The sequence below is a fragment of the Agelaius tricolor genome, unplaced genomic scaffold, assembly GCF_023055355.1.
Source record: "Agelaius tricolor isolate 1412-34295 unplaced genomic scaffold, bAgeTri1.0.p SCAF_7, whole genome shotgun sequence".
Lineage (NCBI taxonomy): Eukaryota > Metazoa > Chordata > Aves > Passeriformes > Icteridae > Agelaius > Agelaius tricolor.
In genome coordinates this window covers 26,906,779-26,931,844 of record NW_027269267.1, presented here as the reverse complement: position 1 = coordinate 26,931,844, position 25,066 = coordinate 26,906,779, and the positions used below count along the sequence as shown (strand labels likewise).

The following is a 25,066-nucleotide window of genomic DNA, read 5'->3' as shown; positions in this document are numbered from 1 at the left end:
GGCATGGCTGTAATTGAGGCTCTCCTGGAGGGTTGTCACACCACAGGAGATGGGATCACATCATGTTCGTTATTCATTAATGCCAACTCCAGTCATAGCTGTGCACTGGTTACAATCACAAGAATTCATAATGGTGAAAGACTTTCATGACTGCCCAAACTATGTATTCTAGTTCCTAAAGGAACCCTACAAAGAATCTGGAGAGGGGCTTTTTATATGGGCCATGTAGTGAGAGGACAAGGGGGAATGGCTTCAAACTGAAAAAGGGAAGATTTAGATTGGGTATTAGGAAGAAATTCCTTACTGTGAAGGTGGTGAGGCACTGGAATAGGTTGCCCAGAAAACCTGTGGGTGTCACATCCCTGGAACTGTCCAAGGCCAGGCTGGATGGGGTTTGAGCAACTTGGCCTAGCAGAAGGTATGCCTGTCCATGGCAGGGGGGCTGGAACTAGGTGATCTTTTTAAGGTCCTTCCCAACCTAACCCATCCTGTGATTCTATGATTGTGTTGTCATATGTTTAGATTAAGTCTCATCCTTAGGTCAAGTGACCAAGTTAGAAACCTATGGCCTTTTCACAGTATAATCACTGCTGAATTCAGCAAGTCCAGTCATATTGTTCAATATTATCAGCAAAACCAAAGATCTTCAATTCAGATTTCCTTCCCTCTCTCTGTTGTAAACAGCACCTCAGGGTATAGACTTGAGCCGGTGTGATTGCTTGCTCACTGCCAACTCAAAGGGCATCTTCTTCTCCAATCCTTTGGTTCCCTGCTGTCCAGCCCTTTCTCCTGCTCTCTGTCCCAAAGGGCTGCATCCCTTCATCCCAGCTCCTGTGCCCACCCAAACACACAGGAAGCCAGTGAAATTCACTCCACAGACAGAAACTACTTATTCCCTCAAATGAGTTAAATCAGAAGACAGCAGAGAGAGATGAGCACTAGATTCAGTGCAAATGAAAAGGTGACACCATGTAGCCATGACAGAAGGGAAGGAGGCAGAAGTGCTGACAGCAACTAATAGATTGTTTTACCTGTTCCATGTAATTTACAGTCCTAGGGATTATCAAAGTAAAAGCTAGGTTTTAGCTGTAATGAATAAATCATAAGGACTGGGGTTATTTTGTTGTTTGTGGTCAAGGAGACTTTTGTTTTACTGCCTGTGAAGAAGTCTGCTGTTTCCCAGTATCATGTCAGGGATAATTAGGAAAAATAGCAACATGAAAAGGCCAGTTGGTGTAACACAGGCAGGAGAAAAGTCCCATGAGACATTTAAGCAACCTCACATGCATAAAAAGGTCAAATTAATTAGATAAACAAAGGGGAAAGAATACAGAAACCACATGAGAGGTATAAATTATTATGCCAAAGACAAAAAACAAGATCAAAATCCACTTTCAAAATCAAAGTGGCATTTTCATTTGGAAAATTTATCTTTTTTTTTTCCTTGCCCCACATCCTGAAGGCCAAAATTGTGAAAGGATTTGCAACATCTTTTGTTATACCTTAGGTAGTCACAGTTAATTTTTATCAGACATAGGCACGTAAAAAAGTAGGCACATTGCTTTCTTTTTTTCTCTTCCAGTGGTACTGCTGCTCAGCTTTTGTAGATAATTCATCATTTAGGCTACACACAATGGCAAGGGACTGCAGAAGTATCCAAGGATGGGAAATGTGCAGCAGGGTGACTGAGCAGTCCTGGCTCTCCCCCAGCCCAAGCAGGTTTATGCAGCACAGTTGAGTAAGAAAAGAAAGGGTGTAGGAAAACGTTCCTCACTCAGGGTCACCAAATGTGGTAGTGTTTGCAGGGGTCCCAGGATGAGGGAAGAGATGAGAATCTTGACTCCATGTTTCAGAAGGTTGATTTATTTTTATATATATTATATTAAAATAAAATTATATACTATGTTTTGCGGAGATAAACAAAACTCTACAACTTTTGTGAAAGTTGTAAAGCCGGTATGTTTATTACAGTGCTGGACACGTGGGAATCATTCTCTTAAAATGACATGTCTACCTCTGGGAACTCTAGATCTCTTTTTATCTCCCTCTCAAATACATATGCATTCTAGGTTCATACATATTCATTCTACTGATTTTGGTGACACTTGCTACTAATTCTTCAGAAGGAACTCCTGGGTCAGGTTGCCCTGCTCTGTCTGCCCCTCCTCTCCCCCCTTATCTCTTGTCTTTCGGTTCATGCAGCCCCTCCAAGCACAGGCCCTTCAAGAGAACAGGCAGGCAGACTAAACAGCAAGCTACAGACTTAACTCAAAGATGTACATTTTACTTAAATCAAAATGCATTTCTACCTTGGAAAATTTCCACTCTGCCTCAACTAAACTATACTAAAAGAATAGAAGAAAGGATTTCATCAGATTTCATCCCTTTCATAGCAAGGGAAAGAAAGAAAAAGAATGATAATAAAATCTTGTAACTGCTCACAGCCTTGACACAGGTGGCTGTCATTGGTCATCAAGTGAAAACAACTTCACATGCTGGGTAAACAATTCTCCAAATCACATTCCAAAGCAGCAAAACATGGAGAAGCTGAAGCTTCTCAGCTTCTCAGGGGAAAAGATCCTAATGAAAGGATTTTCCATAAAATATGTCTGTGACAAAAGGGAGCACAGGTCCTTAGCCTGCTTACTCCAGCTCCTAAAGGCACACACAGTCATCTTTAGGACAGGGACTACTTTAGTGATCAGATGAACGGACTGCTCAAGTTGCTGGGAACTTTCCTTGTGCCACTTGCTGTGGCAGCTTGTTATGGAGATGGGGGAATTGAGCATCTGAGCACTCTGACAGAGGCCTGAGGTTGTGTGATGGCTGTGCTGGGTCCCAGGGCAGGAGGGCTCACCCAGGGCAGGAGGGCTCACCCAGGACAGGAAGGCTCACCCTGCCAACTTTGCTTGCTATTTCCCTTTAGGGCATGAAAGCCCATAGGTCAAAACTGTCTCTAGAAAAGTAGCATGGAAACATTTTGCCTTAACATTGTACTGTCCAAATAAAACCTTGTATGCTAGTTCTAATAGTTCCCTGATCTAGGTCTCTCTGTTGTTTCCACCCTCTAGAAATGTTGTCTTGAGCATTAATCCTTAACTTATGCCAAGGCATTTGCTTTACGCTTTCTGTAATTCATCTTGTCTTTTTTTTTCTAACTTGAAGAACACATGAAGATACAGTTTCAGTGAAAAACATTATATGAAATAAAGACAAATTTTCCCATATTTTTATCTTCAAGCAATGAAGGATTGGTAGGAATTAAATCAATAGCCATTACGAAACATGAAACAAAATTACTGGGAAAGGTTAGCTGATTAATACATTCTTTCTTCTCTCATAATCTAATATCAGCTACAAAACCAGACTTAGAAGAGCTAGGAAATTATTTCAAATTGTTTTAGCAAAGCAAATCTTTACTGGAATGACCAATCTACAGAACAAAAAACCTGTATCAAGCAGTTTCTGTGCACTTAAGAATTTGAAACTGGAGTCACCATTACATTGCAATCAGAGAATGAATATGATTTATGTGTAAATGAACACATATTAAATTCAAGATAATTCATTCACTGATGAGTAAAATGCTTGTCTTGATTCAGTTAAAAATGCCACCACTGATGATGCACTATCAAGTCTCCTGGGATTTTGGTAGAATCTGAGACTTCACTGTACTCCAAAAAATACTATTAAAACAATTTTAAAAAAAGAGAGACAGAACTGTACTTGCTTTACATTTTCTAAGACAAGAAACAGAAGCAAACCAAAAAAAAGATTTTTTTTTTCCTGGTACAGGGTTAGCTTTATTATCTATAGTGCTCTTTTAAGCCTTCACAACATCTAGGAACCCTAGATCATCCTGGTAACCATTACTGCAGTTCCTGATTTCCTTCTAGCAGCAGCACATCTCAGCTTTACTCAACTCATTCAAACAGCACTGCTGTATTTTGTCCCAAGTTTGAATTCATCCAACCCCTCTACTGGCTGACCTTCTTATTTCAAGGAGGTGCACTGCATACGCTCTGCTCCTGTGTTTTCACTCCTTTTAGAGAGATTTTTTTTTAAATACCTGCTCTACTTTTCTTCCATCCCATTAAATCAGGTGTGTGATCAGCCCCCTTTCCTCTGTTTCAGATTCCTATTGTTATGTAGGGCAGCACTGGGGCTCCTCAGGGCAGTTCAGTCTAGCGTGCTTTTCCAGATAATGCCATTCTCTGGCCAGCCTTACAGAGAAAAGAGAAAAAAAATCATCTGGATTCACAGCTAGAGAAATGCTAATGGTTTTGGAACCAGCTTAATCAAGTCTTAGTCCAGTAAGCACTTCAAATTAGTAAGAATTCCCCTTTGCAAACATCAACAAAAGCACTTAGATAAGAACAGTTAAAAATTATTACACATTTAATAATCAAATTCACTCTAAAAGAAAAAGCTAAACACAGCATTAAAGGAAAGGGAACAAAAGTGAAACAAATTTAGATTCACTGATCAACAGTGTTGACATCATAGGAATTCATCACATATTTCTTTTTATGGATGCTCTTTTATTGCTTAAGCTGGAACAAGGTCATTTCATCACTTAAACAGCTGTTCTGAGTGCTATGAGAACAATAACCCAAAAATATATAGCATACCATGTGTCATAAAATTTTATGCTTCCTGGTAAAAAATGGTGGAATTTACATAGATCGAGACTGTCAGAGCTGACTGTTTTAGCAGCAAGAACTGTTTTTACACCAAAGTCTCTGTTTTGACAAATCCTCTTTCCCTATACAGTAATTGCATGTACACACACTCTTTATAGAAATGCATGAATTACAAGGTTTTTTGGTGGTGAAATTCTACCTGCAGGGTCTGGAAGATTGTACCTGTCCATCAGGGATGTTCAGCTATTTAGTTTGAGCTAATTCTTCCACAAGAGGTTCAGAAACTGCCAGAAACTGTCCCTTCCACAGGGCACAGCCCACCTCACCTTCTTCACCATGCACACACCAGAAATTAGATTCCTAATGACACTTTCTATCCCATGCTCCTGCCTGCTAGGAAGAGTAATTGACATCTTTATTGTTCCACAAACACATTTCATGGGTCATAAAGTTTACTTTTGTTTTCAACTGTGTGACAGAAACACTTTCATTGCATGAACAGCACAAGAAAACAAACTGGCAGTTAAAAAGTGCCCTATTATGCCCTTAATCCCATGTGCTGTTCCCAAGCAAGATCTGAAAGGAACCACATCCCAGAAGACTGCCATTTAATAAGATAGAGGACTTAAACTGACTTTGTGGCTAGAGTCTCTGACTCAAAAGAATGGTGACAGCCTTTTGAAGCCTTTAAAGACTTCAGTATTGGAAATAAGCTCTGGTGGTGGAAAGGCATTTTCATTCATACAGGTATGCATCTTCTTTCTGTTTCTATTGAGTTTAAGCTTCCAGAAGCAAACTAAAGTAATTCTGGTTGCCAAGGAAGCTCTCCAAATAGAAACCAAAGAATCTCTTTCAAAATTTCTCCCTTTGTAACCAACATTCCATTTCTTTCTTCCAATGAGGTGAGAAACCTGAGGTGGGTAAAACCTGAGACTGGTACAACCAGTGGACCAGCAGAGGGCTGTGTGGGAGGGAAGAACTACAGTTCTGGGCTGCAGGTGGAGGTACTTGGTGGCACCTCTGGCTATGTCAGACACAGCCCTGATGATGGAGCACAAAGATTGCTACAGGCCTGACTGTGCTACCCATTACAGCTTTGCCAGCTGAAACAACCTGGAATACACATCTATGAAGAGTGTAAAAAGCACTTTGCAAAATAAAGACATAAGGTCAGTGGCACAATGGCATACACTTCTTTGTCATTATCACAGGTATTTGCCAGGACATGTCAGCTGTAAATACATACATGTACATGTGTGAGCATATATTGCAGGTTATGTATTATATGGTTATAATTTCATAATAGATTTCTATATTAAAATATTTACATGTAAATAAATATTTGCATGTCTAGCTGATGAATCTGTGCTGGTAAAATCTGAAAGCATACACGTGTAGACATGTAATATGAAATGCCAATCCATAAGGAACTAGATCAGGGAAGAGCTGAAACACCTCCCACACTTCCTTTGGTAATTCACACAGTGAAATCATCTATTTTTGAGTCTTTGAACTTCAAAATTCTCCAACACTGTTGGGAAATTTATGCTATCTATCTTCAGGCATTTAGCTCACTGACAACACTTAGCTGATGGTTTCACACCACAGTGAGTTGATATAACAGATTATTCCTGGCAAAAAGGGACAAGTCTTGTTCCCTCCTTCCACAGATTCCTCTCCACCCTTACCCATGCAGCCCCACCAGTTAACTTGTGCTATGTCTGATGCTCACTTGGCTATGAACATTTTTACTCACTTAACCAGTGGAGAGTATTTTTAGCCAGGGCAGGGAAGAGGAGCAGAAGGAATCAGCAAGATAGAGGAAGGAGCAGAGGAGGGAAGAGAAAAGAGCTCTTTGTGTCAGTGGGTATTTACATTTATTATAAATTGGAAATGCTCACATTAACTGCACAAGGTCAAAGAATTGCATAAAGAAATTCAAAGTATTTTACTTAGTCTTTATTCATGGACTGTGTAACACTAATAATAGAAAAATGTCTCTCATAATATTATACTATTAGAAACAACTTTTCCACTTCTTTACATTTTACTTGCCCACAGAACTTTCTTCTTTTAATTTTACTTGTCTTCATTTTGGAAGGTGCTTTCATACCCACCAATATTTCACCTATCCTCCTCCTCTGCAGCTGAAATAACTTAGCCTTCAAAACATTTCCAGTTATTCATCTCACTTCTACTCCTGTTTTCGTGGAATATTTTCCTGCATTACAGGGAATAACACAGACTTCCCAGACCTACCATGGATAGACCACATTCCAAATCCCTTCCAAAAAGGGTTAAAAGGAGCCTCAAAGCTGATTCCTGCAAAATAAGGCAGCTAATACCCAAGACTTCACCATGCTTATGGGCCATCTACACTTAGGCTGGTCTGCTCTCAACTAGAAATAAGACAGAATAATAGTATGATATCTTCTGTAATAGCCTCAATATTATAGAAGAGAAATAAAATTGTCACTTAACACAGGATTTTTCTTACCACACTTTAGTTAACTACAACTCCAGAATGTAGTGTAAACCACCCTTCAAGGTCTCTTCCAGAACCTAAGGAGAGAACAAGATGCCTCTGAAGAGCACCTCATCAGAGTCTTGAAGAGCTAGTCATGAGAGCAGGAAGACATTCTCAAAGAATAAGCTACTTGAAGTTAACAGCTAATAAGATGCTGTTATATTTTGAAAAAATGCAGATTCATAAAGAGGAGCCACTCGAGCTCATTCAAGTGTCAGTGTTAACCTAGTCTGATTATCTTTATATAAATCCTGTCTGTTTCTGAAATGTGCAGTTAGATCACACCACAAAACCTAGCACACATTTATGCCTGAAAAGGCATCAGTAGGTCTTTTCCATTTCAATAATTTCAAAGGTGCTAAACAAGAGAAGGATAATTACTAATTTCTTCCATTCTTAATGTTTTTACCTCAGTATTAATTGTTTTTCTCTGAACTGTATGAAATATGAGCATACAGAAAATCAACACTGAAAGAAAGAAGTGCTGTTAACTTTGTCAGAAACCTGAGTTTAGGAGAGAAATAATACCTTGGTAATTACAAAGATTACCTTTACATGTTCTGCATTTCCCCTGCAATAGGAAAGGCTTCTTCCATTTATTTGCACAGAAACATCAAAGATAGTCTCAGGGGATCTGCAGAATTTCAGTGGTCTTTCTTTATTAAAACAAGCTGCTTTAATTAGCCTCATATGTGATATGAAATCAATCAGTAATTAGTATCTTCGATCAAAATCTGCACTAAAGCTAAATTCTTCAGAATATTTGATTTGCAAACAGCAAATGAAACAGAACATGTTTGAACAGAGCTAATTAGGTGTATATATAGCAGTATTTTTGGGGGGGGTGTATATATTAATAACCATCACCTTTACATAAAATGCCCAGTGGGCATTTTCTGATGGGCATAATTTATAAGATATATTGGTTTTGAAAAAAAGTGAAAGAGGTTTGCCTCTTCTGAAGGCTGGCTCACACATGTACCTGCTTCAAAAAATCCTCTCTTCTGAAACAGAGGTAAAGTCCGGGGTTAAGAAAATAATCAGAGATGATTAAAATCCTGCCTCACACAATGTCAATGCAGGACAGGGATGCTTGCACTGTAGGGGAAGTCTATCAACTGAAAACAGAAGAGAAAATTATTGCTTTTTGTTTCTCCAACTTCAGCTATAGCGTCTTTTCAACACTTCATTCAAAATCTAACTAACTCTTGTTGACAGAGGTTGGGAAGCAAGCATATTAAGGGACCTAAACTTAGCATCCCTTGAGAAGCCTGAATAAATAGCTTTGCCTTTTCTGTCTGTGTGCAGAGCTCCATGTTTGTACCTTCCTCATGTTTTCAAATTCTGCTTTGTTGGAAGCTTTGCCTCCATTTCTCTAAACAAGTCAAGGACCAGGCTGAGCACTAGATTTATATCTGAGTATACCCTAAACATGTCAGTGAGAAAATCAAATGTTTTAGCATGAAGAATACATGAGGAAGCCTCAGCAGTGGATGACTTTGGGTGTCAGACCTGCTTCACACAGCTGCTTCCACCCTAATTACCAAGATTTGTGATTACTCACCATCTCATGAGGGGTCACTCCTGCTCCAATGACCCCTCCCCATCCTCCCTGTGTCCTTTTTTCTCCTGTACCTCCTCCCATGCCCTTCCTGCCTGCTCTCTGCCACAGCTGTGCTGCTCTCACTGTAGCTCCCACAGCCCTAGTGAGGGCTCTTGCAGGCAGCACTGTGATACTGCAAACATTCAAACCCTGGCAGCTCTATTATGCTGCTCTTGAACCTCCCCATGGCTCTTGTAGGCACCACAGCTTCAGGGTGCTCATTTTCAGCCTTGCAAACACTATGGCTGGGTGAGGCTGGCACTGGAGAGAAGTGTGAGTGGAAGCTGTGAGCCATTGCTCGGTTTATGCATCGGCTTAGCTAAAACTGCACGCAAGGTGTCACATCGACATTGCACATTCAGGGAGTGATTCATTTCTGGGTGCAAGCTCGTGCCACCTCCTCAGAAAATATGGATTTTCTGAGGAGAAACCTCTTACAGCTCTCCCTCAGCATTACTCACTGCTCTCAGCTCAATTCTATTGCCAGGAGCCCCCTGCATACCCAGCCTTCCCCACTCCTGTATGTAATTTCAGCGTCTCACTTCCTAACTGGAAATACTTTGTACTGTAATGTGAGGAGATGGCAAGCAAGCAAACAAGCAAGAACACTTCACGTCTTACAATCAAATCCATTTGATTTGGGCAGTATCATGTTTTTCATCATCACCCATCTGGCTGGACTAAGTGTGCCTTTGGAATGAAACAACATCCAGCTATACACTGCCCTTCAATCCATAACCTGCTTTGCAGAGTGCAAGAGAGGCAAAAAGGAACAGTGACACATTATGCCTGAAATGCCTTCTGTTTGCCAGTTAGAAGCATCCCAAATCAGTGCAAATCTTTAGTCAAAGGGAAATTTTGTTCTGCTGGTGCCAAGCTTTGCATATCAGAACCAAGCACAAATGCTAAGAGCTGAAGTGAAATCATGCTAGTCAATGAGGCAGAGCCTGCTTCTTCAAGCAGCAGTTCCTTTGAATTAAGGGTTATACCTTGGTCAGCACATTGAACTCCCACTGCGGGCTCTGGGATGCCAAGAAGGAGGTCAGAGAAGTGCAACATCATTAATGTCATGTTTTAAGAACAAACCAGTGTCCACCCTGCCTAACTCTGCTTTTGTTCTTTCTCAAACTCCATGCTCATCAGGTACTGAATGTTGGGATTTTGCTGTACTGGTTCTGCTAATCATTATATATTTTATGTTGCATTTAGCATTTCATCAACCATGAAAGAACCTGGACTTAAAATGGACAGGTCACAGTGAAATAGACCTTCAAGACAAAAAGAGAAATAGATTTAAGTAGAATGGTCAATTTAAAATAGACTTTTTTCCTGAGTGCCACTGACTTTGCATTCATTTTCAATTTAAATAACAAATAAAAAATGAAGTACTGAGTCATTACAGGGGCCAGATAACTGTCAGAGCTACACTGGGTTAAATTCAAATTATACTGCAGTAACTGCACAAAGGTAGTCTAGTTAAAATAGAATGAACTGAGTAAGCAATTTCTTTTCCTTTCCATTCCCTTTTGTCCTGCTGCAATGCACATAGTTTTTAGATATAGGTATATAACATTTATTCTACATTTCTGTGCTTATTTTCAATCTTTATAATCTTGCTGAGGGTTGCAAATTTGTTAAAGCTGCCCTAAACTCTTCCAATCAAATATTCTCAGCTATGTCCCAGGGAATAACTACTGCCTCCCATTGTAAATCCTTTCAATCTTATTTCCACAACTTTTAAAACCATCAGCTCAGCCTCAGCAAAGACAGTGTTAAAAGACCCACTGTGGGTGGATCTCAAGGCAAGATGCATAATTAAACTTTCTAGTTATTCTCTTAGTCTGCTCCCCAGAAACCCAGTCTTCCAACAGCCAAATCATCTGTAAATGTTATAAGCAGAAAGCAGTTTTCCTTGTTCCATGCTGGGAAATGCAAGCAGGCACTAATCCCAAGCATACTGGACACTTATGTCTCCACAGTCCTTGTGTAAATGACACAACATGTCAAGGAATACATACTTTTACTGCTGCTTACCTACCTTATGGCTTTTCAGTCATTTTACTTTTGCTAAGGACAGAAGCATAGAAAACCACGAGGCAGATTAGAAGAAAAGTGAAAAATCAAACAAGTCTAAAATGTTATGCCTGTTAGTAAGGTAGTATGAATGCTGTGGAAGATAAAGCTATTTTTTCTGCCCAGCACTGAGCCTGCAACTTGGAACCTGCTGTTCATCCTGGTCTCTGATGTAGAAACCAGGAGCATTAGTTCTTAATTAAGCTGTTTTGTTAGTAGCAAAATCAATGACACCTGTCCTACCGCAGATTTTTGTCTCACAGGTCATGTCCCATTTGGGTTCTCCACTTTTAAATAGTGGTGAGCTGACATTGCAGCCTTTACCACTGTAGGGGAACTAAATCATAATTCTCTCCTCTACCCACCTGTGAATTTTCATGAAACTTGATGGAATTGCACACCTTTGAAGTCTCTACCTCCCACCTGAATTTGCTTGAAACATGGACAACATGTTCAAAAAATGGAAGAGGGAACAGAAAAAGAAGAGACAAATATCACAGCTTTATAAGTCTTATTTCTTTGTGAAACCCAGCTAGAAAAAGAAGTTAAAAGCAAGGGAATTCCTGCAAATACTGACACTTACAGGTAATGCAAAAAAAGAGTGATATACTATGAAGGAGTGATATTATGACTATTTGTAAGTAAAGTAGTTATTTATTAGTAAAATGCAAGCTAAATCCATCAGTTGCTCCTCTGAGCTTAACACCACTCTTGATTTTTACCACAGAAAGCTCTGCATTATGAAATTAATCATATTTCATGATGCTTGGCTATAATCAGTCTACTGTAAGGTGCCCATTGGACATGCTGTTATTCAACCAAGATTGTTACTTTTTGCAAAGAGAGAAAGGAAATTGTTCAGAATTTCTACAATTCCTTCCTCCTTCTTACACCCTCCTTTACCCAGATGCCCCAAAGACTTTCTATGACTTCCTCACATAAATAAAAGCAAAATATTTGGGAAGCCAAGCTAAATCTACAAACAAATCACACAGTATCTCAGATCTTGTCTGACATAGCCAGGCAATCTTGACAGCAAGAACTCTAGATTTTTTTCCTTCTATTTAACAAATATTGTTTCAGGAAAGTGTTCCTGACAAACTTCTTGGACAGGATGAGATCATCTGCTAGGGTGGAGCTGTTCATGTAGCTTGTTGCTGCTCAAACTGCTATTTTGCTCTCTTCCCATCCTTTTCCCAGTTACATTGTCCTGGCCAAGCTCTGGCACTTCAGTGATTCTGCCCTCAATAAATTCAACTCACTAAACCAGCAGGAAAGTAAATTCAGTAAAACAAAGTAAGCTGCTTTTGTTTTGCTTGTACAAAGGAACTTACTGGCCCATTCATGCTTCTCTAAAGCTTCTCAGAAGTGGTGAAACAAATGACTAACATTTTGAGGCAGACAAAGCAGTTTTAAGTCAACTGGAAATCTCTGCTTTTCATATTTAATACAATCTAAGAAAAAAAAAAGAGAAAAATTAAATTAAATTAAAATCTAATTAAACATTAAAATTAATGCTACTTACTATTTGTCTTCTGTTTTCTACCAGGTAGATGCCAACAATCCCTAGGAAAGATCCAAAGCCAAGCTAAGGCAAAGAACAAAACCAACAGAAATGCATGAGGTCAGTTGATCTGGACAACATACCAACACACACAGTGATATCTGAGCTAATGCACCACACAGATGGGCTAAATGGGGTGGGTCAAGGGGAAAGGTGGAAGTTACTGTTGGACATAAATCGTATCATGTAATGGGAAATGGCCAGGACTGCAGCTCTTTCATAGTTCAGTGCAAAATTTGTCATGCAGTAAACAGAAGTCTGTATAGACATGCATCTATAACCTGACTACTGTTACCATTGTCATGTATAGTTTTACACAGTGTAAAGCAAAAAACTAAGTAAAGTAGGAGAAAAAAACCACTTACATTTAGTCCACACATCATAATTTTTGAAAATTGCAAAGCTTGAGGCAAGTGCAGACAGTTTTTCTCAAAAAATTGTGTTCCCCAAAGTTCAAACCCTTAGAGTTACACCTGCTTGATTTTAACGATTAGACACTATTGCACTACCCAGAAAAAATCCTTGCTACAATGTTAAAAGGACCAGTACAGCCACGGGGGAGAGAGAGAGAGGAGGAGGAAGGGACACTGAAGTAAGCCGGCCCTAATGTTCCAGTGTTGCTTCAACATTGGGATGGTAGGAAAAGCCTCCTCCTTGTGATGGGCCTGTGAAGGTTTGGAGCAGTAGAAACCTCTTGCATTCCCAGGTCCAGCCTCTCTCTGTAATGAGGCCTCTGAACCGAGCGCAGAGCCTCTCCTCCAAGCACAAATGAAGTTTTTAAGGACTACATGTCCCAGCCAAGGGCTTAGGCAATGCCCGTAAATTCCTCGCTGTTCCGCACAGCTGCTCACAGCAAAGCAAATCCCCTGCAAGCACTTTACCCGCTCGGTATCACCAGAGGAATCCGTCACTCGCTTTCAGGAAAGCCACTGTGCAGAAAGGAGATTTGCTCTTGAGTGCTTTGGGAAATTTATGTGAAAGGGAGGCACAAGGACTAAAAGCAGAGACTTTGGAAGAGTGGGCAAGTGCATCCATGCTGACAGCTAAATAGTAGAGACACTTGGAACAGTGAGCAAGGACACGCTGTTCAGGGGACAGCAACTTTGCAAATTAAGATAACTACATCAAAATGACATCTGGTTCCAAGCCCCATTTTTCATTCCAACAGGAACAATCCATAAAGCCTCATTTATGGCTGATGCAGGGAACACAGAATGAGTAATATCCATGCGAACAAAAAGAATGACCAAACACAGAACAATAACAATTAAATCAGAAGGAACAGAATCACAGAGATCATGATGAAAGCCACAGCACTACTGAGATTGTTTTAGGGTCATAGGAGCTATTTTTTTGTCTTTTTAGACAACAGGCTATTTGGGAGCTCTGGGAGTCCAGGTCAGTATGGTGCTGGGGATGCTGTTGAAAGAGTATAGAAATAGCAAACAAAATAACGCAGTAAGTAGTCACAGAGAAGTGACATTAAGTATAAACAATATTTGTAAGGAAATGAGGCTGAAGCAGTTCCGACTCTGTCTTTGCAGATCATTCCAAAAATGCAGTCCAAACAGATGCTCAAGAACTAATCTACTAAATGCAGACACCTTCCAAAGATTAATACTATATTAACTCATCTCACACAGAAATATTTTGTGTTCAATTACTTTGGATGCATAAGTATAGTAATACCTAGCACTATAAAGATGTATTTAGAAAAAAGATTTTTTTCAAAACAAATTACAAGTGACCACATATGGAGGGAAATTAAGGCACTTAACTCTTCTTGAAGCCAGAGGGAACTTGGCAGAAGCCAAAATGTATTACGGATCTAACCCTGAAGACCTGTTTTGTAAATACTTCTAGAAACAAGTACATCTCTGCCAGTGGATAGTGTTACTCATCTTCAAAGGTGTCTTCAAGGCAGGGTTAATTCTGCATAGTTTTTAAGACCAAAATTGCTTACCTAAGGTCAGTGGAGGTTTCACCTCATCTACCAGCTGTGAAATTAATATTTTACTACTGAAGTCTATGAGAACTAGACCTTATTTTAAATTTAAATTAACACTGTCTTATTCTTATAACATTGTCTCATATTCTTGCTTTTCCCTGAGCCCAGCAGTTAAATATGTAGTGACAAATTCACTCTCCTGGTTTAGGTATCTGAGAGTCTGGGATCAGGGCTATGCTGGTTTTCTAAGCTCCCTCTACTGTCAGCAGAGAAGAGAAGCACCTTTTGAGGGCTATTCAGAACATTCTGAGGAGGGCGATGGTGAGAGGGGATTCTGCCCCTCTGCTCTGCTGGGATCCCACCTGGAGTGCTGCCTTCAGTGGGGCTCCCAGCATGGCAAGGACATGGACATGCAGGAGTGAGGATGAGCAGGGCCACAAAGACAATCAGAGGGCTGGAGCACCTCTCCTATGAGGGCAGGATGAGAGAGTTTGGGTTGTTCAGCCTGGAGAAGAGAAAGCTCTGAGGAGACCCAATTACTGCCTTCCAATTCCTAGAGGTGCCTTACAAGAAAACTTGAAGACATAGGAAAAGAGGTAATGCCTTCAAACTGAAAGAAGGTGGGTTTAGATTAGATATTAGGAAGAAATTCCTTACTGTGAAGGCGGTGGGACTGGAACAGGTTGCCCACAGAAGCTGTGAGTGCCCCATCCCTGGAAGTGTACAAGGCCAGGTTGCATGGGACTTTGAGAACCTGATCTAGTGGAAGATGTCCCTCTCCATGGCAGAGGAGTTGAGATAACCTTTAAAGTCCCTGCCATCCCAAACCACTTTACAATTCTGCAACAGTTGCTCTGCCAATGCTGCACTGGAGTCAGTCACTTCGGGCATTGAGGCAGAAACATAACAGTGCTGTCACACACTTCTGACCAGGCTTTTGGCAAGACCCCATGTAAGATTTGCACAGCACTTTTAATTCTTCCTAAACGTTTGTGATATTTAATATCTTGATGACATTTACATTGGCAATTACAAAGGAAAATTATTAATAAAAGGTTTTGTTTTCAAAGCATTCTAATAAATTCTTGCTTTTCTATCTGTTTAATAATGAAAACAAGATTTTCAAAAAATATTTTAGCAGGTGATGTTTTTCAGATGAGTGAGTAGACACTGCATTATTCCTACAAGAAACTAAATGCTGAAATAACCTGTTTTGTACGCATGGGTTTATTACTTATTAAAAACAGCAGTTTAAAAATGAAACTTCTTTCTAGGGATGAATGCAGATAATGTGGTCTTACAAAAGATTTTATGTCAAATTTTGAAAGAAGAGACCTTTATCAGTATTAATCTATCTATTTTAGGTTAACGAAAGAGAAAATCATTCTGTTGAGGTCTTATTCCTGGAACTGCTTTTTGCTCTATTGTTAAAACACCAGTCCTTATAGATCATTATCCTAAAATTATCTTTCTGAGAGTCCTGCTCTCAACATAACACTAAGATGTAAGAGGACTTGTTTAGGAGGAACAGTTCTAACTCACAAATTATTAATGGTGTACGCACAGTATTAGAAGATCCATATCCCTCTTCCCTGGGCATTTCATTCCAATGAGAGCAAGAAATTATGGTACCTTACAACATACTTTGGCAGTAGTGGAGCCACACACCTAAGTAGTATCTAACTGTAAACATGGGAATTTCTTTCTTCAACTCTACCTCCCCACAGCCCTTCTCTGTTTGCTGCCCACACTCCTTGTGTTTAAAACTCAGCCCAGGGGGTTTTTTGGTTGGTTTTTTGGTTGGTTTTTTTTGGTGTTTTGTTTGTTTGTTTGTTTTTTTCTTTTGGTTTTTTGTTTGGTTTTTTTTTTTTTTTTTACTCCAGGCATTTGCACACTTTGGGATATAACTGATCCCTTCTCCTGAGATTAGAAAGGGCCTGGGGGTTGAACCAGCAAGGGGCTGGCAGGGTTACTCCTCCCCAGAAGCCACAGAGGCACCACAGGACAAAGCAGGCAGAGCTTGAACCTTGTGCCCACTGCAGGAAGGCTTTTAACAGTCTGTTCCCAAGACAAAAACAAGACTAAGGATTTTGGAAACAGGATCTTGTATGAGAGGACTGGCAGCAAGCCTGCAAGAAAGGATGTTAGGGATTAGCCTCCCCCTGTCCTTTTGCAGGGCTTTCCCTGCCATGGGCACAGCAGAATTCCTGGCACACAGACACAAGAGTGGAGTGGCTCTTCCTTCCATCAAAGCAGTAAACTTCTAAAAGGTTGTTCAAATCTATCCCGTGCCTACTGTCCAGTCACACAGACACCCACCTCTGATGGAGACCAGTAGGAGTCTAGCACAGGTTTTCACACAGTTCCCTGAGCCCAGCACAGTGCAGTGCAGACTCAACCTCTTTCCACCCCCAAACAGCCTCCCCTTTGGGGCACTTCAGAAAAATAGTTTACCCCCCTGCCTTACAACACAGTAGAACTAGATCAAAACAAAGCAGCAACTCTCTCCCATGAAATGACACAGAACTAAAGGTCTTTTTTTTTTCCAATCAGAAATGATAATAATTTATTTGGATGTACCTAATATTCTAAAATAGGTTTTTTACTTACAACAATGCCTGGGTAGTAGCCTCCCACAGTAACATTTTCTGTTCGTGTGGTAGCTGCCAGACCTATGGTGAGTATGAAAACAGACACCACCAGCAGTGCGACTGTGAACCAAAGAGAAGTCTTCTTCCTTTTTGCAAACTGTCCTGTAGGGAGTGAGGGGGGGGAGAGAGAAAAAGAAAAAGAGCTTTTAATTGTAATCATGGCAGAACAAAAACAAAATTATGAAAGATTTTCTTTTGTTAATCTTTTCTGTAGATAATCCTCTGTTGTTCTCCCACTAAGGAAAATTGCTGCCAGACAACAGAAGGAATTAAAACCTGCAGAGTTAGCTAGAGTATAGCTTAATGCACATGCTTTGGGTAGAGGCATGAGATGAGTTTTTATTAAACTGAACTGTAAGTCAGTGACAATGATAATTAGATGATAATTATGATGATAACAATGATAATTATGCCTTGTCTTCAGTAACATTTTTAATTGTTGTTCATGTTGGTGAGATCCTGCAGGCCTTAAATTCTTACCTGTGTGAAGTGCCAATTTGGCTCTATCCGGCCTGAACTTAAAAATGAATATTTTAAACAAGATTAGCAGGTGGTTTGCATGCTATCATGAAAATGAATGTGCTCTTCATGTTTACTGGGGTAAGAAATCTGTATCCTTGAAGCAAAGCTGTAATAGAGCTTATCAGGTAATGATACATGAGACTTTTCCAGCAGAGGCTGCTCAGTGAAATCCTTTCAGTCTCACTGGGATTTGGGTCCAGATACCCCAAAGTGAAAACCAGCACACTCACCTCCAACTTCCAGCCTGCTCCAAGGGACTTAACCTGGTTATCCAGTGGCAGATCTGAGCTGTAGCCAGAGGTTGTTCACAGCAGGGCCCCAGCCCATAGCACAGACTTACGTAAGACTAAAAAAGCCATTAAAAAAGCCATACATGACTCTAACTAACAAAAGACACCCAAGTGAATCAAACTGTGGTCCCCATTTTTGGTGTTTTCACTTTGGAGTGTGCAGGATCACCCAGTAGCACTGGGCCATGCGATGCCATGGTACCTACACTGCACCTGGGCAGGATGGAGCTCCTGGGAAAGCACAGCCTGGCCACAGCAGGGCCAGTCTCCCTCCCTCTGTGTTCTCAGGAAGCTGCCTGACTGCCCAGCCTCAGGAGAAGGCAGAGACTGTGATGTTGCACTGAAGCCTGGAGGCAGCAGCCCTCAGCAGGAAGCAGGAGGTGAGAGGGGAAGGCAGGATTGTGTGGGTCAGGCTCTGGGGGCACTGCTGGAAGCAAAAGCCAGGGAAATGCAGGAAAGACAAAAGGAAAGAAGAAGCCATTTGCCATGATCACTTGAGTTTTGTGGCCATTTTAAAGTCATATAACTCAGGTAAATGTTTATAGTCCAAGAGCCAGACTAGATTAGTGATGTTTGCAAACCAAGTCAAATAATTTCAATCAGTAAAAAAATGAATATAACAACAAGTTATGTTTGCTGACATTTCTCCAGTAGAACAACCAGTCAAAATGATTCCAGTCTTTTAGTATGAAATACAAGCAACTTTCCTAACGACAGATACCATCTATTGAGGTTACAAAAGTCTCTTTAACCTGCATGTACAAAGTTTTCCTGCTAAAGATAAAGAATTAATCCTTAAGATGTGCCCAACACCTCTCTTCCAGCCTGTGTCTCTGCTATCTTCCTCTGGCAATTCCCTGTTAATTCATGGAGGGTCACTGGGCACATGGAAGCAGAGGGGTTCTTTGTTAGGAAACTGTTTTTCACCAAGTGTGTGGAGTTGAAGATGGATCTTTCAGAGAAGCCAGTTCACATGGCCAAGAGGGAAAACTAGATTTCAGATGTGCAGCTCCCCAAATCAGCTGTCATTCCTACAAATTAAAATGATTAATTTGATATATCTTCCAGATTGTAAATAATATCTAATGCCCTTGCCATACCTTATCATCTTTGAAAAGTCATGGAGATTAAAGAATTCCCAAAACTGAAGAAAGACAAATGCTCCACCTGTTTTTAAAAAGGCCAAAATGAAGATTCAGGGAATTATAAACCAACCAAGCTCACCTTGGCTCCTGGGATGCTGGGACCAAAAAGGTGGAGTAAGTCTTGTTAGACATTTCTGGGCACAGAAGGAAAAGGTGACTGGCAACGATCAGGATGGATTTACCAGAGCCAAGTCATGTCTGACCAGCCCAGGTGCCAGCTATGGCAAAAAGACTGAACTTGAGGAGCATTGGATGTCTTTTGCCTTACTTCTAGCAAGGTTTTTAACATGATGCCAAGTTCTGAGCAAAGGAAGGAACAATGCAGTGCAATGATGCAGGTCAGGGTGACTGCCAGGCTGCAAAGCAGCTCTGCTGGAAAGGACCTGGGGGTATTGGTAGATGATGAGCTGATCATGAAGCAGCGGCGTGCCCTGGCAACAGAATCCTGGGCTGTACTACCAGCAGCATCACTAGGGGATCAGAAGAGCAACTACACCCATCTATCCAGCACTTTTTAGATGACGCAATATTGCACTCAGTTTTGGGCCCTCAGTATAGGAAAATACATAAGTTAATTGCAATAAATTCATCAGAGAACTGCAAAGAAGGTCAGGGGCTGGCTCTCTCTGTATGAGAAGAGGCTGAGGGAATGGGGCTTGCTCAGACTGAAGATGAGATGACTTTTGGCAGGGCTAGTTGCAGTCTTCCAATTCCTTTGAGTTGTTGTCAAGAGAACAGACTCAGGCTTTTCATAACGGTGCACAACAGGAGGAAAAAAGACTGCAGACAAACTGAAATACAAAAAAGTGTTTCAGACTGGGTATAAGGAGGAAAAAATCAACATTAGGAGAGTCAAACATTGGAACAGGTTGCCCAAATAGCTTGTGTCCTCTCCAACTTTGGAGGTTTTCAAGATTCAAGCAGAAGAAGCACTAAGCAACCTTGCCTGACTTCACAGTTAACCCAGATTTGAGCAGGAGGTTGGAATTGTGGCTGAGGTACCTTCCCACCTGAATTCTTCTGGGGTTTTATGACAGCTAGACTGGAAGTGGGTTGGGTATGTGTGCTCATATCCTCTGATATGAAGCTGCAGCTGCAATGTAGACATACTCTAAAGGGACATAGGAACACAAAGCTTCCCAAAGCCAGTGGGGCACATGCTCCTCAGCCAAGACTTCTTGAAACCACTGAAAAGTGCCTGAGGAGCCAAGCCTCCTCAGAATAGCAAAGGTTGATAAGACTGGATGGAGATAAACTATGAGTCCAACCCACCCTCCTGAGTTCTGATTATGTATAATGAAAGGCATGAGTTTGATTGCCCTGAGTTTGCTGGAAAATGTCTTACGAAAAGCATGCTCAAATTTGTAATTGGAATAAATCTGATGTGGATTTAGTGAGACAGAACAAAAAAAGATGTCATCATTTGTAGGGACATTTTTTGGTATGAACTACATTTTGACATTGAAATTTACACACGCCAGAAGAAATTTATGAATGCAATACTCTTCAACCCTCATATTTATTGATCGTTTACCACCTGCATCTCAAAATAGAGGCAAATATACAATTATATCTCCCCTTTTTCATAGTCTAGGAAAGTCTGATAAATAACCATGTCATTAGCTATGAACTCCACCCTTAGGAGAGATGACTTATGTGCAGGAGCACAGAAAGGCCCTTTCTGGAGAAGAGGCTGGCACATGCAAGGACTTATTCTCAAAGACTTCCACATGCTCAGAGAAGATCGATAGAAATCAGCCTAAATTGGTTTTTATCATGGCTGTTTGGTTTTTATTAGTCACAACAATAAAAATCTTTGCTCTATCAAAGTATGGATAATTACATGCATATAAGCCACCAGCATACTGGGAGGCCAACGTAATATTTGCAAAGCATAATATCTTCAGAGGTTACTGCTGCAAAGGGTTTCCACAATTAAAAGGTTTCCTTTTGCAATTTCAGTCATGTTGGGTCCCAAGATGTTTCAAGCCTTTGTTTACTGCTGTTTGTGGCAGTTGCCATGCAGTTTATTTGGGTCTGTTTTTCATGTACCTGCCAGCCAAAGCCCCATGCCAGACTGAGAAGCCCTGTCTCCAGCTCAGGCAGTGTGCCTGGCCCAGCCTTCTTCCCTGACACTCTGTGGCAAGGCTTGGACTGAAGGCTGGCCACACACAAGAATAGCATTTAAATTAAGAGCAGAGGAAACATTGCAGTCAATATTTGTAGCCTGAATTTTCTTCCAACACCAATGTTCCTGGAGCGCAGGAAACAGTTAATGCAGGCTATTCGCTTTCCAATTTTTTAGTACTGAAGTAACTCTCAGAATAATTTTGACATTTATTACCTTCAACTTCTTTAGCAATGATTTGGTATGAATATTATTAAGCTCCTAGTCTGGACCTTAATGCGACTTAATTATAACTTTAAGTTCTTATATTTAGCATACCAAAAACCAAGCTTGTAGGAAGAAACCTTCTCCTATCCTTATTAGCATTAGCTTGAGGCTGGGGTCAATAGAGGGTGTGAATAGTTATTAACATCTATTGGCAATATTCTTCAGCAGTCTTGGCCAGTGAAGTATTGACTGAGCCATGGGCACTGAGATTTTTGCAGTATTAACTGCAATAAGCACCACAGATAAATTAGAGAGGTAACAGAACTTCCACATGACAGGCTTGTGCTTTGCTTGGTGCAGACCTAAACTGTGCACAAAAAGGAACAGTCACAAAAACACTCTCTGCTTTGCTCACTAAACATCTGTCAGGAAAAATATCTGCTTGAGCCCTGCTTCCACAGTGGAAGGTGAGAAAATGCCACCAGGACAAGGCAGGGAGACACCAGACTGCTGCCTCCTTGGGACAGAGAAAGGCCTGCCAGGAGGGAAATTGAGATCACCCTCCAGAGAGCAAAAAGAAAAAGTGCCTGCTGAAGACCACACTCTGCTGCACTCAGAAAAAACTTCTGCCTGTTCTGCCAGAAAACAAAATTGTATTACAATGCTCTGTTTGCAATGGGTGGGGGTTAAATTAAATTTATAGGAAGACTATGGAAAAATAAACGGTTTTGTGGGGAGGGTATGTGTGAGATTGCAAAGTGGTGGGTATAATCATGAATAGGAGGGTCTGGATTTGAACAAAGCAAAGAGTGAGTTTAAAAGGGGGATGAATTAATTAATGATGAAACATGTCCCTGGCCCAGAATGTGTCCAGGGGCTGAGGGAAGGAAAGAATAGAATGAAACAGCATCTCTCCACCTTAGAAAACCTCCATACAATCTTCAACTAAACTTTAAAAAGTCTACATTTAGACCAAAGAAACTATACTTTGCTAACTTCACTACTTCTTTTAAAATCTATCTTCAGACATCATATAGTTAAAAAGTGTGTCATAATTTTTGGTGAGGAAATAGTCGCTGTAGGATGTAGCAGTTAGCTGGGATTACAACCACATTTGCTGAATATTAGCACTACATAATTCCATACCTTCTTCTTTGGTCTAGTTATGGTGATCAAAATGGAAACACTTCTTTCAAGTGATGCCCCAGCCCAATGTTTATTAGCATCTTACCATGAGAAAAAGAAGGAAGCTTTTGTAACAGGAAAAAAATAGTGCATTTTTATTAGGTAATGGATACCACTAAAAATTGTGACACGTTTCAGAGAGTGGCATTAAGCACACAGAAAAAGATAATTTAAGTGGAAATTCACCACAGACAAACCTTAGTACCAAATGTATCCGCTGTTTTGCTGCTATTGAGAAAATTTTTAGGAGATTTTTGGAGCTAGATTATAAATTTTTAATTGCTGCAACACTCACTTCAGTGCCATCTCTCTCTCAACTACAGTTTTATGTATTTTAAAAACTGTTTCATGCCAGTGAAATTGAATTAATCCTACATTGCCTCCCAAAATTAAATGTGACGGATTGAGATGCTTAAAAGAGATGCTCACACCTGCTGCTGGTGATTACTTTCCCTCTTCTGATTAAATGCTTGACTTGTCCAGAGTGCTGAACTAATTAAACCAGATGCAACAGCATTCATTTCAAGCCACAAGACAGCAGCTTTTATCAGGCCCATCTCTTACCTTTTTTATTAATTTGTGAGTAAGCTTCTACAAGTGCATTATATATTCAAGACCATGGGAAACAGTTTACAATTCTACTACAAAATATCCATACTGAACAAAATGAAAAAGCAATCCCACAAGCCCTGATACACTATGTAGTATGGCTATAGTAAGTGATATCATGCGGTATCACTATGACCTCATTGTTTTGGCAGCAATTGTTTCACCAATAAATAATTTAACAAGCAGCTAATCACTAGTTTAAAGCTGGCATACAGATTCTTCTTTTTCCCATGACTACCTGAAAATGTTTTTAAGTTACAGCGCATCTTCCACTGCCACATTTTCAACACCAACATAATTTTTCTTCCAAGTTTAAGACAAAAATTAAGATCTGGTACATTTTTCACTCAGCTGTTAAGATCCTTGAGTGCATAGCAAAGTCTCTGCTTACCCTTTCAAATGTTACACAGAGTAATTGCCAGCAGTAAGTTCTGTATTTTCTAAACTTTAACAATTTCCGCTGGAATAAAGAAATACTTGACCTTTCTCTTGTCTGTGCGTTTGTATTTCAGGACGTACGCTGTAAACACAAGCCATACAATTAGGAGAACCAGGAGGACGGGAACGAACCCAACACCTGGAATCCCCAGCCCGCCCCGCACCTGCGGGCACCGCCGCCTGCTCCACCGGCCAGCACGATGGCTCCTGCATTAATTTCCTGTCCGCATCCCGTACCAAGCTATTCCTCCGAATGTTCCACCTCCAGCAGAGGGATTCGCCCAGCGCACTGAAAGCTCTGAAGAAGAGCCGGTATTTTTAAACACCTCGGCGAGCGAGCGGATGAGCGGCAGTGCGCACCGCGCCGGCGATCTCGGGCTGAGCCCCCCTGCACCGCCGCTCTGCGGGGCTCAGCCCGGGCACAGCCCCCGTCCCCTCCCGTCCGGTCCCGTCCCGTCCCGTGCCGCCGACTGAAGCGCCGGGGCAGCGGCGCCGAGCCCGGGGCAGCCCGGGCGTCCAGCCCCGCAGCCGGCTGCCGCTCTGCCCCGCCGCATCCCGGGGCTCACCTGTGGGGTCCAGCACGGCCAGCGGGCCTGGCACGGCGGGGCCGGGCGGCGGGGCCATCCTCTCCCGGGGCGCTCCGCTCCGCTCCGCGGCGGCGCTGCCCGGGGCGCGGCGGGTCCGCCCCGCGGGGCTGGGGCCGGGGCCGGGCCGGGGCCGGGGCGGAGCGAGCGGCGCTGCCCCCGCCGCGGGGGGACCCGGCCGCCCAGGCTGACCTGGCCGTGCTCGCTGCAGCTCCGGTGCCGGTCCTCGCGGGAAGCACGGAGACCAGGGCTTTTCTCGTGCAGCCGTCAGCTGCTTCATTCATTATACGTCCTACCCGTGTCTCGGCCTTGGCGGCACTTCTGGATTTCTTCCTGGCCAATTTGACACCTGGTAGAGATCAGAGTTGTCCCAAACTTTCCTTTCAGCTTTCTTCTTCACTTAAAAAGATATATATTTGTATATAAAAATCAGAAATAAAATGCAACAGCAATCAGAAATACGGCGTAAATTACTAAAGCTGGCATGTCAGTGACATAGGTTAAGGCCGGTGTAGGCTAATAGAGGAAATGTCAATAGTCAAGAGATGTCAATAGTCAAGAGAACAGGGTTGTTCTTTTTCTTACATGATGTCTATCAATTTCTCAACCTCACTGCCGCAGTTTTTATTCCTTCTGCAGATTCTGACTCTTGTCAGAATCTTGCCCAGGAACTGCCAGCTGTTGCTTCTAGTGCTACTTACTGCAGGGTTGTGTGACTTCTGCCTGCAACAGTCTAGCAACTACTGAGAAGAAATAGCCAAAGGCACTGTGCTGTTTTGATGTCCGCTGTTCCTTTTGCCTGATTTCCCTATAGCAGAGAACATAATTTTTTATGGGTTTTTTTTGTGGAAAGTGTTTTTGATAGGCGGCCAAGTGCTTTGCTTATGTTGTGTTCTCCCACTTGCAAAAAGCACAACTCTACTTAGCATTATTGTTTTTCTTCTGTTCC

General features: G+C 41.4%; 1 protein-coding gene across 3 annotated transcripts in view; it reads right to left on the bottom strand.

Moving 5' to 3' along the window:
• The window catches only part of TMEM255B (transmembrane protein 255B), a 67,060-nt gene extending 42,839 nt beyond the window's left edge, over positions 1-24,221 (bottom strand). For 2 of the 3 annotated variants that reach the window (XM_071430711.1, XM_071430713.1), the window contains exons 1-3: positions 24,100-24,221; positions 16,969-17,111; positions 12,372-12,434 (exon numbers count right to left, since the gene is read on the bottom strand). In XM_071430711.1, coding sequence (XP_071286812.1) covers positions 12,372-12,434; positions 16,969-17,111; positions 24,100-24,157 — 264 coding nt within the window. In that variant the 5' untranslated portion in view covers positions 24,158-24,221. The remainder of the gene's footprint in view (positions 1-12,371; positions 12,435-16,968; positions 17,112-24,099) is intronic. The other variant, XM_071430712.1, reaches the window with a different exon arrangement.
• Between the last annotated feature and the right edge of the window lie 845 nt (positions 24,222-25,066).